Below are 15,692 nucleotides of genomic sequence, written 5' to 3' on the forward strand. Positions count from 1 at the left end.
AGAGACGCGGGGCTGGGCTGCCCAGCGATCCCGTCGCTGGCGCCCTCTGTTCCTTCCTGTGACGTCCGTGGCCGTGGACAGACCCTCAGCTTTGTGGTTTTGTCCAGTAACAATGTGCCGTCTGTCCGTTTTCATCGCGATGTCTTATACAGGATCTACTCCATCAGATTTCCTTAAGCCGCCCTGACATTGATCAATTCGTTAAAACCAGGAAATGTAATTTGATTCAGTAGGGCGAGATTGATTCCCCCCCCCCATGTTTCATGTTTTAGCAAGTCAGGGATGGTCGTCCCCCTTGACCTTCACCCTCATCTGAGCTGCTGAAGTCCCTCCCTCCCCCCACAGAAGCACAGCAGTCAGGGTTTAGCGATGTGTCCAAAATGCTGAGTGTTACATTGCCGTTACCCAATACGCTGTCTACGTTGCTTTTCTTTGTTTTGAAGCCCTTCTTCAGTGTCAGGCAGAAGGTGATTGGGCTGCATATTTCCATAGACATGTGGCCCGTGGGCCAGCTTTGACGGGCCTGGTGCTCTCGGCCGCATGGCCTGTAGGAGCTGATTCGGGTCTCCTGCGAACCTTGGGCTGGAGACATCACTGACCAGCTTCTTACTGTACACAGAAAGTACTCCTTTTTCTAAGGGGCAATTCCAACCAGAGGTGGAAAGTTCCTGTCCAGAAGGTAAAAATCCAGACCAAAACGTTGCTTCAACCAACCAGTTGAGTATAAAGAATCACAGTCACTCAAGTTGGTTGAAGCAAAATCTTGGTCTGGATTTTAACTTTATGGACTGAACTATCCACCTCAACTGCCAGTTCCTATCATTCTCCTCTTGGCTCTTGCTTCTTTCCAGTGACCCTGAGGGAGAGCAAAGCCAAACAGTCCCACGGGGGCCCTTTCTAACCCCCCCCCCCCCCGCGTGGAGCAGCTTAAAAATGAACATGCCTGGTGACTTCAGTCCGGGGGGTGTTGAGGATCCGCCCATGATGCTCAGGGCACCTCCCACTCAGACTCCCTCTGCATATCCCGTGGAGGATGATGGGATGCATGAAAGTGGGCCGTGTTCGAGCTGGCTGTCCTTGGGAAAAAGAGGCCACCCTTCAGGGTGATATCCTGTAATGTCTGTTCCGTCCCAGATGGAGGCGCTCTTGCATTGTTGGCTTCCAGCCCTCTGTGATATTGTAGGATATACGGATGCGGAGTGATCAGTGAGATATCAGCCCTGCAGTGACCCCTCGCTTTTCTCAGGAACGTGATACACTCTTGGTTAAATCCTTCTGCTCTCTGAAATGATTTTAGATCGAAGGTTCTGTCTCCATTTGTGTTTCTTTAAATGGTCCAAATGCATGTGAACAGATTGACCCAGAAGGTCCAGGATGAGGCAGAATATAAATTTACATTGCGGGGTTTGTCTGAGGGTGGATAAAAAATAAAAACACACGAGTTGATAACTCGTCTTGAAATGGTGCCTATTACCTTCGTAGGGCCATGGGGATCGAGTGTGTCTCAGTGCGCTGTGCACGTCAGGTGGAGTGTGTCAAAAGGCACAGACATGCACATGCACATGCACAGGTGTGGTCTACCATCAGCAGTTTGTCACACAACCCATGGTGAGCGAGGCACAGCGCCCCCTGTTGTCCTTGCAGATTAATTTGTTTTATGTAACATCCTTCCAAACAAAGTCCTTAATTTGTTTAGAAGTAATGAGTCAATTAGAGACTAACATAGTTAATAACATTTCGAGCAGACAGAACAGTAATTACTGTTATAAAGTTTTTCAGTTCCCTGTGCAGAGTCAGCTCTCTGTCCTACACAGTGAATTATTGTTCTAGGCTGTTCTTCTCTCCTGTAGTGAAAAGGCAGCAACAATAGCTAGAAAAATATGTTCATTGGCCCAGATTAAAGATTTCTCTGAAGAACTGGGAGCCTGGCAAGTTCCATGGATAAATATCCATCTCTCCGGGACATAAAGCTGAGGTACATCCAGCATGGGATGGTAGTCCATCACAGGACACACACATGGACACACACACACACACACACACACACACACACACACACACACACACACACACACACACACACAATGGCACTCTATGGGCAGCACCAGTTAGCCTATCAGCATGTCTGTGGACTGTACCAAACTGCATATCTGTGGACTGTACCAAACTGCGTGTCTGTGGACTGTACTCTGGAATGTTCCATGGTTCTGACTTCACGGTCTGGTTTGTATTCCTGTTATTCAACTGGAAAATTAAACTTAGACCGATGAGAAGGTGTATAAATGAGAGTCGGCCTTCAGCATATTCTTGATAACCTTCTTTTTAGTACTTCTCAATAATTTAAGCTTTAATTTTCTTGGTGACGCTCCTCTCCTGCTGTCGGGTGAGGAGCTGCTTCGCCTACAGCTTTCGCCTCCTGTTGGGGTCCCCATGGCAGACAGAGACTAGGAATCATTTTCATCCAGGGGTACTTTGTAATACCCGATTCACTCTTTCTTTGGACAAGCTTTGTGATACTTTTATCACCATTTATTTACTGTTATTTTTAAAATCCCCAGAACCACACATTCAGGCTCCATTATACAGATGAACATTAAGAAATAGATTCTGATGTATGATGAACGATGTAACACAAGTTTTCATCCTACTGCACCATTAATATCAGTGTCTTTGGCTTGTTAATTTTTTTTTAAGAGACATTGCTACTCTGTTTTGTAGATGAGGACACAGGTTGTAGACGTCTCCACTGAACAAAAAAACAAGCTAGCAGCTAGAGATGGCCAAGAGCGAAACTGCAATGAAGGATCTGGGCCAGTATTTCTTGGGGACCTGCAGACAGTCCATGTTTTTGCTCCTCCCAGCTCCCTATCAAAAATGTAGACTGTCTGACAAGGAGCTTGGAGGGAGCAAAAACATGCACTGACTGTGGGTTCCTGAAGAGCAGGTTGGGAAACACTGATCTAGACTAATCTCTCAGACATGGGATTGGAATTTCTGTGATCCTATGGATGTGAAAGCTGGACCATGAAGAATCAGGACCAGAAGGTGAGCAGTGACTTGGAACTCTGCTGCTGGTCAAGGCTTTTAAGAATAACACAGATTGGAAGGAAACCCAACAAGCAGATTCTTCCCGAATTTTCTCGTGAAGCATAAATGATAAGTTTGAAACTGTTCTGTTTCGGGCATGTTACAAGAAGACCTAAAACACTGGACAAGGATTCATTCTTGGAAAAGCTGGAGGTAACAGAGGAAGAAGACAACCAGCAACAAGACAAATGGACTCAATATTGTAAGAATGAACATGCCTTTGGGAACACTTAAGACAGAAGACGGAAGGTTCTGGACAAACGGCATCGTTATGGTTGAGTCCCGTTTTATTACCTAACGGGGGACCTTTCTGACCAATAGTAATTGATTCGCAGTTAATTACCGGCAGTTAGGCCCTTAATGATAAAGAGTTAGCTGGCTAGTAGCGCAGCCTGTGCTCCCGCTGTCAGATTGCTGCATTTCACTGTCTGCTGAGGCGTGGGTAACTTCTGTGCTGCTGACGTCGCATAATCGAGATTTGGGAGAGGCTTAATGTTCGGAAGCGGATGACAAATCGCGTTGCGTGTTGCTGGGGTTGCCTTGTCTCCCCCGATTTAATGAGCCAAGAGCAGCGGCGTCCTTGGGCAGTTATCAGAGGGGACAGTGTGTGAGCGCTCGCAGCATTGTGACTCATTGAAGCGGCCCTTTGTTTCGGCACGCCGAACCCTTCTGTGTGACATCACTTCCCAGCACAGAGCCATCATACAGGATCCCCTGGAACTGGAAAATACAGTAGGTCCTCTTTGTTGTCGCCCTGATGGCTGTGGGTGACGTGTCGGCCTGCTCCAGGGGCACCGCTGGTCGTTGCTGTGAGCCGCAGCCTCGGCCTCTGCTGAAGGTGCAGATGTCGCTCTTTATTGGTGTTCAGAATTCCTGCAAATAGCTTTGTCTTAATGATGTTTGTTGCCTCTCTTGCCCCCTCCCACACAAACAGTGCTGCTGTGAGCTTGACGTCCTATTAGGCTCTGCCGTCCTATGCTGTCAGCTCCCCGCATGCTGCCAGACTGGCTGGTTTGTCTGCATCAGTGCAGCTGCATTAGTACCGTTTCCCACCATCGACTGCAGCTTCACTCCCACTGGCTGTGCATCTGTGAGCTGAACTGATGCCCCTGGAAGTGCCTCTCTGCCTGCCTACCTGCCTGTCTGTCTGTCTGTCTGCCGACCTGTCTGTCTCTCTGCCTGCCTACCTGCCTGTCTGTCTGCCTGTCTCTCTGCCTGCCTGCCTGTCTGTCTCTCTGTCTGCCTGTCTGTCTCTCTGCCTGCCTACCTGCCTGTCTGTCCTGCCTGCCTGTCTGTCTCTCTGCCTACCTACCTGCCTGTCTGTCTGCCTGCCTGTCTCTCTGCCTGCCTACCTGCCTGTCTCTCTGCCTGCCTACCTGCCTGTCTGTCCTACCTGCCTGTCTGTCTCTCTGCCTGTCTGTCTGTCTGTCCTACCTGCATGTCTGTCTCCCTGCCTGTCTGTCTGCCTGCCTACCTACCTGTCTGTCTCTCTGCCTGCCTACCTGCCTGTCTGTCCTGCCTGTCTGTCTGCCTGTCTGTCTGTCTGCCTGTCTGTGCATCTGTCCGTCTGTCTGCTTGTCCAACAATCTCCTGCCCCTTGCTATCTCTCATTTTCCCTTCTCTCAGCTCCGCTCCCAAGGCCCCTGTTGTGTAACAGGCTAACCACACTCTGTGACCTTCCTAATGCAGATATCCTCATGTATATTCCTACATATTTATCTGCGTCTGGGATCTATCACATTTTAGGTCTTTTTTTGTCCTGTAAAAGCTCCTGGTGTCTCATCCTTTAGCAGTTACCAGCATCTCTTCACCTTACCTCGCTGAAGCGGCTGTTTAAAACTAAGTACAAGGTCAGCTTGTGCTGGCTTGCAGTCTCTGTGATGGACAGTTCAGCCCAGATCTTATGCATCTCTTGATATATGATCACACAATGGCGGCTTGGAGCGGTTGGAGCGGACAGAGCCCGACCGCTGCGGTCAGAGTGGTGTTCAGACTCACCCTGTATTTGTGGGGGTGGGTGTTCTTCGCTGTTATTTTTACAGTTCTGCTGTCCTCCTTGGTGCCGTGTTTAGGTTGTGTCACATCGGTCAGGGTGCCGTTTGTCCCCGAAAGCCCAAACAAGCAGATTCTGTCAAAGATGACAGCTGTTTAAGGAAGGAAATAGTCCAGCTGGCTGAGGAGCACTGTAGTGGAATTTTTGTAGTAGAGTAAAATGATATCAGTGAGCCAAACTTCTCCTGTGAGCTGTGAGCTGTGAGCTGTGAGCTGTGAGCTGTGTGGGCAGGATGCAAGGTGGTGGGATTCCTGGTCAGGGAGCTTCCAACATAGCAGCCCCCCCTCCCCCCCAAGGCTCCATGATGAGTGACACTGTACATCACATCAGGGACTGTAAACCACAACTGAGGCGTAGGGGCAGATTTCTCTAACTGTGACATAATGGAGATTACCGCTCACAAAAAGGGCTGCTCATTCTCGATAAACCTCCGGCTCAGGGGAATTGCATGCCTGTAAGGTGTGCGTCTGTGCGTGCGTGTTTGCACGGGCGAGCTTGCTTTTTATCAACTCACTATTCATTATCACTTTGGATTAGCGCTCGTTTACTAGATCACCAAGGCAGTTAGGTAACTGCACATCAAAGGCGACTCGTTACGGCTCAGCCAGCTTCATTAAACATGACCGGCACGCCACAGGCCTGAACGGCTGTCAGCCTAGATATTGCTCTGATTTGATGACCCAATTAGTGTTTGGCTTGGATGCCCCCCTGCTATGTGGGAATCCTCTGGGATTCTGGGTAATGGAGTTTTTGTGAGCTTAGAGACAGCACCTTCATACCGAGGGGACAGTGGTATTCTTTAGAAACAGCTTCATCTTTTATGCTAAATGTGATAAGTACAGTTCAAAAGGTTGAATGGTGTATGGGTGAGTCTGCGTGAATTTGTGTATAAATACAGAAATTTACCAAGTGAAGGAAGCGTACTGCAGCGTTGTTGGTCAGGGATGCCGAGAGCCAGGGTCGCATGCTGGCAGGAACCAAAGACAAAGACAGTGATGCCAGATCCAGTGCTCTGATTGGGTGTGAACATGCACCAGTCCAGTGAGTGTGACGTGTGTGTGCATGTCTGTGTGTGTGTTTGTACATGCGTTGTTTGTGGATTATGTTTGTATTACGTTGTGGGGACCAAATGCCCCCCACAATGTGATAAAAACTTGTTATTTTGATATTGTGGGAACCATTTTTTCAGGTCCCCTCAAAGATCTGTGAATGCAGTCAAAAAAGCAAAAATGCAGAAAGTCTCCTTTTGTAGTGAGTGGAGAGTCCCCACAAAGATATAATTACAAAACTGTGTGTGTGTGTGTGTGTGTGTGCATGTATGTGTGTGTCCAGTTCATTTATGCAGAGCTCCATTTAAAGCAGACTGATCCCTCCGCTGAAGCCTTTATGATTATGTTCCCAGGCCGAAACTACACCCCCGCACCCCGACCCCGTGCCATGCCATCTCTCTGTGTCATGGACAGCTGCCAGCAGCAGACTGCCTGCAGAAGATGGACGCAGTCTTTTATAGCATCAAGTGACGCTGCTCTGCTCCCCATGGTGTCCCCGGGAGCCGGGGGCTGGTCCCTCGAGGGCTGTGGTTTACTTTCCCTATAGTTGAGTGCATGTTCATTATAGATCAACAATCAATATGTCTGAGATAGTGATGCCGGAGGTCTGTGGGGGCCCCACTGTCTGATTCTTCATTCACTGCTAAAGCACAGTGATGCTGAGCGCTTTTGGGGGGGGGGGGGGGGTCCCAGGCTCATCCTTCACTTGCTGGTGAAGCACAGTGATGCTCGAGGACTATGGGGGCCCTGCTGGCTGATCCTTTACTTGCTGGTGAAGCACAGTGATGCTGGAAGCCTGTGGGGGCCCCACTGGCTGATCCTTCACTCACTGGCGAAGCACAGTGATGCTGGAGGCCTGTGGGGGCCCCACTGTCTGATCTTTCACTCACTGGCGAAGCACAGTGATGCCGGAGGTCTGTGGGGGCCCCACTGTCTGATCCTTCACTCACTGCTAAAGCACAGTGATGCTGAGGGCTTTTGGGGGGGGGGGGGTCCCAGGCTCATCCTTCACTTGCTGGTGAAGCACAGTGATGCTGGAAGCCTGTGGGAGGCTGAGCCAGCGGCCTGCAGGTTCCTCCCTTGTCCCTCCTGCCCTCACTGGATAGGCCAGAAAATCACTCTGAACCTGCACCTGGATCAATAAGCTTATAACTCCTCGACAAACATGATGGATTATGTTCTTCTTGTAAATTTACCAAGTAATGATATTTTCCCAGTGCAGTCCATTCGTGAGATTCTCATGGGTCATGCTTTGTGTGCCAAGGTGAGATTTAGTGCATAAACTCATGGAGCTTTCAGAGGGTGATGCACCCAGAGGCTGGTTACAGGTTTTCCCCATGAACCCTTTTTATAGTGTGACCATAAAGCAGATTACCGCCCCCCCCCATCCCACACACACACACACACACACACACACACATATATACATACACAAACCTGTACTCATTTCTATGGGCGTAACCCTAATCCCAAAAATGACAACCTTAAACCTTACCCAGCCCTAACCTTAACCATAAGTAACTATCTTTTGCATATTTTTTTGTTTTTTGATTGCATTCACAGATTTTTATATATGGGGACCAAAAACATGGTCTGCTGTTGAAACCACGGATTAGCAGGAGTCCTCTGAGGCGTGAGAGCTCTGTGCTATTTTACAGAAATTCCGTTATTGTGGGTTGCTGTGTTACTTCCCTTAAGCAGAAAATGACACCAGCTTGTATTGTTGCTGTGTTCTGTTTGCTTATATGAGACCCGTGTGAACAGCAAATCGGAAGCATGCGGGGCTTCCACAGAGGACAGCTTCCCGTTTGTATGCTGGCTTTCCGCTCAAGCCCCCCAGTCCACCTTCTTCCATCTCCAGTGGCCCCCTTCGTGATTCCTATGCCTGGATTCTTCATCTTAAGGTTGGACAGTTGTCTCCTTGTGCTATCAGGTCTTGGCTCTTCTGCTTGGCCGATATAAAGACCTCCAGGCTCCACAGGGAGTTTCATCACAGTTCATACTTAAACACTGTACCAAAATTGTCCAAAACGTGCTTGAGAGTGGGATCAAATTTCAAAAAACAGCGTCTCCTGCCTTTGCTTAGGGCAGGTAAACCCAGATGGATTACAGTTCAACTTTGTTTACCTGACTTTTATCTAGCTCACCAAGGCGGATTTCACAGCTAGGTGTTCTTCAGAGAGGTCTATGGGAACTGGGGTTTGAACATTGAGTAGTTTGCCTGTGTTACAGCATCTCTGATGGGTTCATATAGTGTTTTGTTCCAGTTTAGCCCTGTTTATCCAGGTTAATTCCCCAAAGCTGTGTTGTTTCATCCGTGGACAGTTGTGCTGTTCTGTGACTGATCACCAGGGGTATCCGAGCTCTCCTGACCTAGAAACAAACGGCAGCAGATTATGTGTGAGGCTTCGAAGGGCCTTAGCTGAGACAAAGGTTCAGAAAGTAGCTTTCACTTGGCACTCGTCACATTGCAAGTGGCTGAAGATGGAGATTTGAAGGAGAGGTCATTCCTTATTTCAGTGGTATATCCTGGAAATTTTCCCTCATAATACAAGATCAGTGAGAGTCACTCAGTTCACAGACCTTGGAGTCTGCTACAGGATCCCGTCAAAACCTGTACCTGTGGTTGTGTTTATATTTATTTATCTTGAGCATTATATTAGGGAGCCCGGGTTCATATTTCTCCCTTTAATTTAAGCAAACAGCACCTCATATTACCAGATTTTTCCATGTTATTTCTGCATCTCGGGTACAGACTGACAGTACGGGCCGCGGAGGTCCCTGCAGGGACACAGCTGAAACTGCCCTTTGGGGACATCGGTCACCTTGCCTGCCTCCGTAATTAAATACAGTAAAATCCAGTTATAATGAACTTCAAGGGACCTGGCAAAGCAGTCCGTTATATCCAAAGTCCATTATATCCAGAGTTGCTGTGTGCCCAGAACACAACTACAGGACACCATTTACTCATGCCACACCCCAGCAGACACACTTGTGGTATAGATTATTATATTGTACATGTAGTAATCCAACTTTACCTGATCAGATGTGTGACTATTAATAATCCCGACTACGTATCTGCACTGGATATCACCGGCACGCCACACGCCATGTAGGCGGAGCTGCATGTCCGTTATAGCCGAACAAAACTACAGCTAAAAGCGGCCCTGGGGACCAAACTATTAGTCCGTTATAAGCGAAATTCCGTTATATGCAAGTCCGCTATATCCGATGCTTTGTCTGCATGTTCGTAAAGGCCCACGGCCAGGACCAGCGGACCTTGTCCGTTATAGACGATATTCTGTTATAAGTGAGTCCATTATAACGGGATTTTACTGTACTCGCTGCGGTTGGTCACCTGTGCTGTTTCTGAAGAAGTCTGTTGATGGTTAACAGCTCCGTCTGCATCCTCCAGCCTGGGAAATATCACTATGCTGCTCGGCTGTGGAAGAAGATTTACAGCTTCATCCCTCTGATTAAGTTGCGACCATCAGATGCCACTATGGAGGCTTGTTGGTTTGAGGTAGAGCTGTGGTGTCAGATTGGAGCACTGCCTTGGGTTAAGGCTCTTCGGGAAAGATGGAGGGACCTGCTCTCTCCACACTACAGAAGGGGTCCAGGTCAAGTCCTTCTCCACGTTCTGTTCCCCTACCTTCATTTCTGGTGTATGTATTTTCCTGTGAGTTGGACCTATTCTCAGGGTTCCTTAGTGATTGACGGAGCCCATGGAATTATCAGATTGTTCAGATCAGGGCACCATGAAGCGCGATCTTTCTGGCTGCCAGGGTTATTGTTCAGAGCTTCTCCTTCACACACCTTCAAGCATCGCTACATTCCTTATAGCTGCCGACCAGAAATTGGTCTTGGGTTTCAAGGAAACTGGGAAACCTTTAGTTGGCCAAGAGACAGAAAGTGGAGGTGAATATGAAAGGTGAGAACTTAATGACGGTTTGAAAAGGAGCTGAGGATTTCGCAGCTGTGTCCTGCAGCGCCGTGGAGGTCCTTTTGGGCTCATGGGAGAACCAATCAGATTGTAGAGGAGGCGGGCCCAAGACATTAGATTGGTTGGTCCCGCCTTCTCTACAATCTGATTGGTTATCTCTCATGAGCCCAAAAGGTCCTCCACGGCTTGGACCTATCTCCTCTACAATTTGATTGGATATCTTTCTGAACCATCATTGTTATCATTGTTCCTTCTGCCCTCAGAACATATTTGTGTAAGTAAAACTCCCACAAGCCCTTTTTGTGCATGAGAGGCTGTTTTGGGTGCTGTCACACCCGGAAGACCAAGGTGGAGGGGCCGACCCCAGAGTCTTCACCTTCGGTGGGCTTTAGGGTGCAGGTGACCTCAGAGTCTACTGCAGGAAGAGCACCCAGAGTGTGTCAACCTTTTGGTTGAGACAGTTGTTCATATTTGAGGAAGGCCTGGGCTTCTTGAAGGTTCTGTGAAGGATGAAGCAGCTCTGAGAAGAGTTCCTGTGCAGCTCAGGCCCGGAATGTCGTCAAGCAGGTTTCCACCTGTGACCTTTCTGTTTCTGTTTACTGTTTTCCAGAGGGACTCTAAGGGACTCTACCTGTTTGAGCTCATCTGCCAACACCTGAACCTGCTCGAGAAGGACTACTTTGGCATCAGATATGTGGACCCGGACAAGCAGAGGGTGGGTTATGGAGCCGCTATTTCTCCTTCACACACTCCTCTGTCTGATCCTCTGTTCCCATCACATGTTATGGTACTAGGCTTAGGGTCATGTTCTTCTGATAACGTGGTCCTGAGTCCATGGAAAGTCAGGACCAGCAGTCTCCAGCTTCCCATCCAGGTTCAGTGAAGAGAGATCAGCAGCAGTGTGACATTTAAAGCTGCAGATGAGGACCAAGCAGAGGTGTCATGCTAGATGCTTAAGGCGTGAGGTGCTAGTCCTTAGGGCAAAAAGGCCTGCTGTTGGGCACTGTGCAGACCTCAATGCGGAGAGACGACTCTCAGGAGGGATAAAGGGAACGGACCAAACCATCTGATCAGGCAGGGGAGGCTGGGCTCTGCTAAAGCACTCAAAAGCTTCCAAAGGAAGTTCATCTACTAAATGAAAGTTGGGGCACTTTACTCTCATTACTTGCAATAGTCTTTCAATAAAATTTCTATAATAAAATAAGAATCAGTGTTATCAGTATTAAGCTTAATCCCTCAGGTAGCGTTACTGATCTCCTGACGACCTGTTACATTGTTTTGCAATGAAGAGCCTTTGCGTGCTTTAGCAGCCCCTTACTCTGTGTGAACCTTTTTACATTTTCGTGACAATGTGATTATACAAAGGGATGATGAAATGTGGATGCAACTGCCCTCTCCAGAGATTCTGCTGGGTGTTAGTTGTGTATCTCAGTGAAGAATTCATCACTCCGGAACCCTTCTGGGCGAGGTCTCTTGGGGGGTGGGGGCTTCAAACCAGCACACCTGACACAGCTCTCTGGTGGGAGAGTTGAGATGGAAAGCAATGTGGAGACATGTTCGCCATTTGTGGGCGGGCCTAGGCCAGCTACTCCACCCACCCCTACATTGGATGGAAGAGGAATTGATTGCAAACCGGCCTTAAGAGCTTCTATGTGATGTTAATTTCCTGTTCGATGATCTCTGTCACACTAGCTAGAAGAGACACCACAAGAAAAGGGGACATCAGCAGTCCCATGACCAGTAAAGCTTTGAAAGATTTGCTCCCTATTTCTGTCCATTTATGGGCAGCATTTGTTGGGTTTGACCCTATTGTTAGCTGATTGGCGACCCCTTGAACCTGCACCCTGAGAGGAGAATGGTCCCCCTGATATGGGCTCCTGGTTTTCTCTGCAGTGCAATTACAGACAAGCTGTTTTCTTGTTATCCTGTTGACTTTGTAGAAAGCTTTGTAACCACTAATTGGCACCTGTATACAGATATCAACCAGTTCAAACACATACATACAAATTATCAAGAAATAGTACAAAGCCAAAAATGGAAATAGTAAAACCCTCTGTGTAATGTTGTGTAGCCAAAACAGCTTTTACCCATTGAGGCATAGACTCCGCAAAAGCTGTGGAATGTCCTGTGGTATCTGGCACCAAGACGTTAGCAGCGCATTCATTACGTCCTGTAAGTTGGGAGCTGGGGTCTCCATGGATCGGACCTGTTTGTTCAGCACGTCCCACAGATGCTCGATTAGATTGGGATCTGGGGAATCTGGAGGCCAAGTCAACACTTTGAACACTTTTTTAATGATGCTTAAACCATTCTTGAAGAATTTTTGCAGTGTGTTAAGGGCGCCTTATCCAGCTGAATGAGGCCACCGCCATCGGGGAATACTGTTGAAGTACACTCATGATGGAGTATACTTGGTCTGCATTGCTGTTTAGGTACATGGTTTGTATCAAAGTAACATCCACATGAATTCCAGGACCCAAGGTTTCCCAGCAGAACATTGCCCAGAGTATCATACCGCCTCCGCCGTCTTGCCTTCTTCCCATAGTACATCCTGGTACCATCTTTTCCTCAGGCAAATGAAGCACACACATGGTCGTCCACATGATGTAACAGAAAATGTGACTCACCAAACCAGGCCACCTTCTTCCATTGTTCCATGGTCCAGTTCATTGTAGGCACTTTCGGGGGTGGACTGAGGTCAGCATGGTCTCTCTGACTGGTCTGTGGCTACGCAGCCCCATATGTAGCAAGCTGTGTGTTCTGACACCTTTCTGTCATAGCCAGCATTAACTTTTTTAGCAATTTGTGCTACAGTAGCTCTCCTGTGGGATTGGACCATATGGGCCAACGTCAGAGGTGGGAAGTAACGAAGTACAAATACTTCATTACTGTACTTAAGTAGAATTTTTGAGTATCTGAACTTAATTGACTATTTTTGCTTAAACTTTAAACTTTTACTACGTACATTTTAGCATGAATATCTGTACTTTCTACACCTTACATTTTCAAATCAGGCTTGTTACTCTTGTTTCGTTTCATTTAAATAAAGGCCATCCAGACAACTTGACTGATTGGTTGAGGCTTAAAGACGTTTGTAAACACGCACAGAAAAGACAATCCCATTGGTGTATTCATCTTTGCACATGATGCACAACACAATAGACATGATAAAGTGAGAGAGAGAGACTAAAACCAGGTGGCAACTCGGTGGGAAAAGATATCGTGATTGCAGTGGAAGAAAACAGCTCATTTGAAAGATGCTGTGGAGAATCAAGGTGAGACCTCTCATTCTTCAGAGGAGGACCATGACTTCATTTCTGCAATAACACAGAACCCCATTTCCCAAGAAAGGGCCAAACAGCTGGAGATTTACTTGGGATGCCCAGGTGATGCAATGAAGATACTCAAGTCTTTCCTGACAATATTCAACCTGTCATTGAGGCTTAACACTCCACTACCAGCCTCAGCTACATGCGAGAGACTGTTCAGCACTGCCAGACAGATATTTATGCCGAAAAGGGCATGCTTTGATTCCAAGAAATTTGAAACAATCAGCTTCTTTTGAAGCTAAACAGAGGGTTCTGGTGGTCCTATGGTGTGTGCCTCAGTTCTTCTGGCTTATACAAACACCTAATATATTTGCATACAAATAAAGATTTTTGAACAGCATGCACATTGAGTTTATAATCCCTCGATGTTTTACAGTACTATAATATTTTTTGCATGATGTGTTTAGGAAAAATGCAATCGTCATATATAATGATGGTTATGGCCAAGGGAGCTTTAAGTATTTATCTGACTTTATTTTTCTCTGCTTGCGTTCTACATGGAGTCCAGTCAGCTTTGCCCTAAAATGGTGGTTTTGTCCTTTGCAAGGTTACTTTATACTTTTATACTTTAAGTATGTTTTAGAGCCTGTACTTTTCACTTTAACCTGAGTAAAAAAGTGAAGTCAATACTTCAACTTTTACTAGAGTATTTGTAAAAACATGTATCTATACTTCTACTTCAGTGAAGAATGCATGTATTTTTGACACCTCTGGCCAACATGCATCTGTGAGTCTTGGGCACTCATGACCCCACCATTGGTTTACTGGTTGGCTTTCCTTGGGACACTTTTGGTAGGTACTGATCATTGCATACTGGCAACACGCCAAGACCTACCATTTTGGAGATGCCGGCCCAGGAGCCATCACAATTTGGCCCATGTCAAAGTTGCTCAGATCCTTACACTTGCCCATTTTTCCTGCTTTCACCACATCAACTTCAAGAACTGACTGTTCACTTACCTCATATATAATGGCACCCTTGACAGGTGTCAATGTAACAAGATAATCAATGTTATTCACTTCACCTCTAAGTGGTTTTAATTTTAAGGCTGATCAGTGTATAATGTATTTTCAACATATTTCTATAAATGTAATGGAATATATGCTCTATAGTCTACTTCCCTAATGTCTAACTGCAATGTGCAATGCACATTTTACTGATGAAGACCTGCTCTGTGTCTTGTTTCTAGCATTGGCTGGAGTTCACAAAGTCGATTGCCAAACAGATGAAATGTAAGTACATTCTTTGTCTGGTCTGTGTTCCTCATCCCGCTTAATGTCGTTTACATTGTTAGCCAGCAGTCTGTATGGCCGCGGTTTACATCGTTAGCCAGCAGTCTGTATGGCCGCGATTTACGTCGTTAGCCAGCAGTCTGTATGGCCGCGATTTACGTCGTTAGCCAGCAGTCTGTATGGCCGCGATTTACGTCGTTAGCCAGCAGTCTGTATGGCCGCGATTTACGTCGTTAGCCAGCAGTCTGTATGGTCGCGGTTTACGTCGTTAGCCAGCAGTCTGTATGGCCACGATTTACGTCGTTAGCCAGCAGTCTGTACGGCCGTGGTTCATGTCATTAGCCAGCAGTCTGTACGGCCTTGTGAGTCCTGAGGGGCCCTGTGTCTGGCATCTGCTGTCTAATGCTGTCCGTGGCCTCCTGCCCCACGCCCACCCTCAATAACATGTCTCTGCCCCCCAGCCCAGCCACCCTTCACCATGTGCTTGCGGGTCAAGTTCTACCCCCCTGACCCTGCCACATTGAAAGAAGAGATCACCAGGTAAAATGTGATAGGAGTTATGGGGAAGCCCTCAGTGATCAGCAGCCGTAGTCACACAACTACACCTCGGAAATGGCAGCTCAGGATGTATCCATAGAGATCATGTGGATGTGCTTTTGGAATCCAGTCCAGCTCGACTGATGTTCTTCAGGTCATTTCTTCTGTTCTGAATTCTTGCAGATATCTAGTCTTCCTGCAGATCAAGAGAGATCTGTACCATGGCCGCCTCTTGTGCAGGACTTCGGACGCAGCCACTCTGGCCGCCTACATACTGCAAGGTAACGCCATTGCCCAGCTTGGCCGGGCTTTCTGCTAGTTGTGCCTCATCCTGCAGGTTAAACACGCTCGTGTGCTTTGGACGTTCGCGTTCGGCTTTTAGGTCAAACACTGCTGCTCTTGAGGAAACGGTTTTCCACATGGGTGACCCCAATCGCAAAAATCTTGAGAGCTTCGTGGAC

The 15,692-nt window shown here is 47.4% G+C and overlaps 1 protein-coding gene across 1 annotated transcript in view; it reads left to right on the forward strand.

Annotated features, from left to right (window-relative positions):
* LOC111859386 (FERM domain-containing protein 5-like) overlaps positions 1-15,692 on the forward strand; it is a 46,780-nt gene that overhangs the window by 17,699 nt on the left and 13,389 nt on the right. The window contains exons 3-6 of the mRNA XM_072717846.1: positions 10,743-10,847; positions 14,652-14,694; positions 15,156-15,234; positions 15,415-15,512. Of these exons, the coding sequence (XP_072573947.1) occupies positions 10,743-10,847; positions 14,652-14,694; positions 15,156-15,234; positions 15,415-15,512 (325 nt within the window). The remainder of the gene's footprint in view (positions 1-10,742; positions 10,848-14,651; positions 14,695-15,155; positions 15,235-15,414; positions 15,513-15,692) is intronic.

Source organism: Paramormyrops kingsleyae, chromosome 11, assembly GCF_048594095.1.
Source record: "Paramormyrops kingsleyae isolate MSU_618 chromosome 11, PKINGS_0.4, whole genome shotgun sequence".
Taxonomy (NCBI): Eukaryota; Metazoa; Chordata; class Actinopteri; order Osteoglossiformes; family Mormyridae; genus Paramormyrops; species Paramormyrops kingsleyae.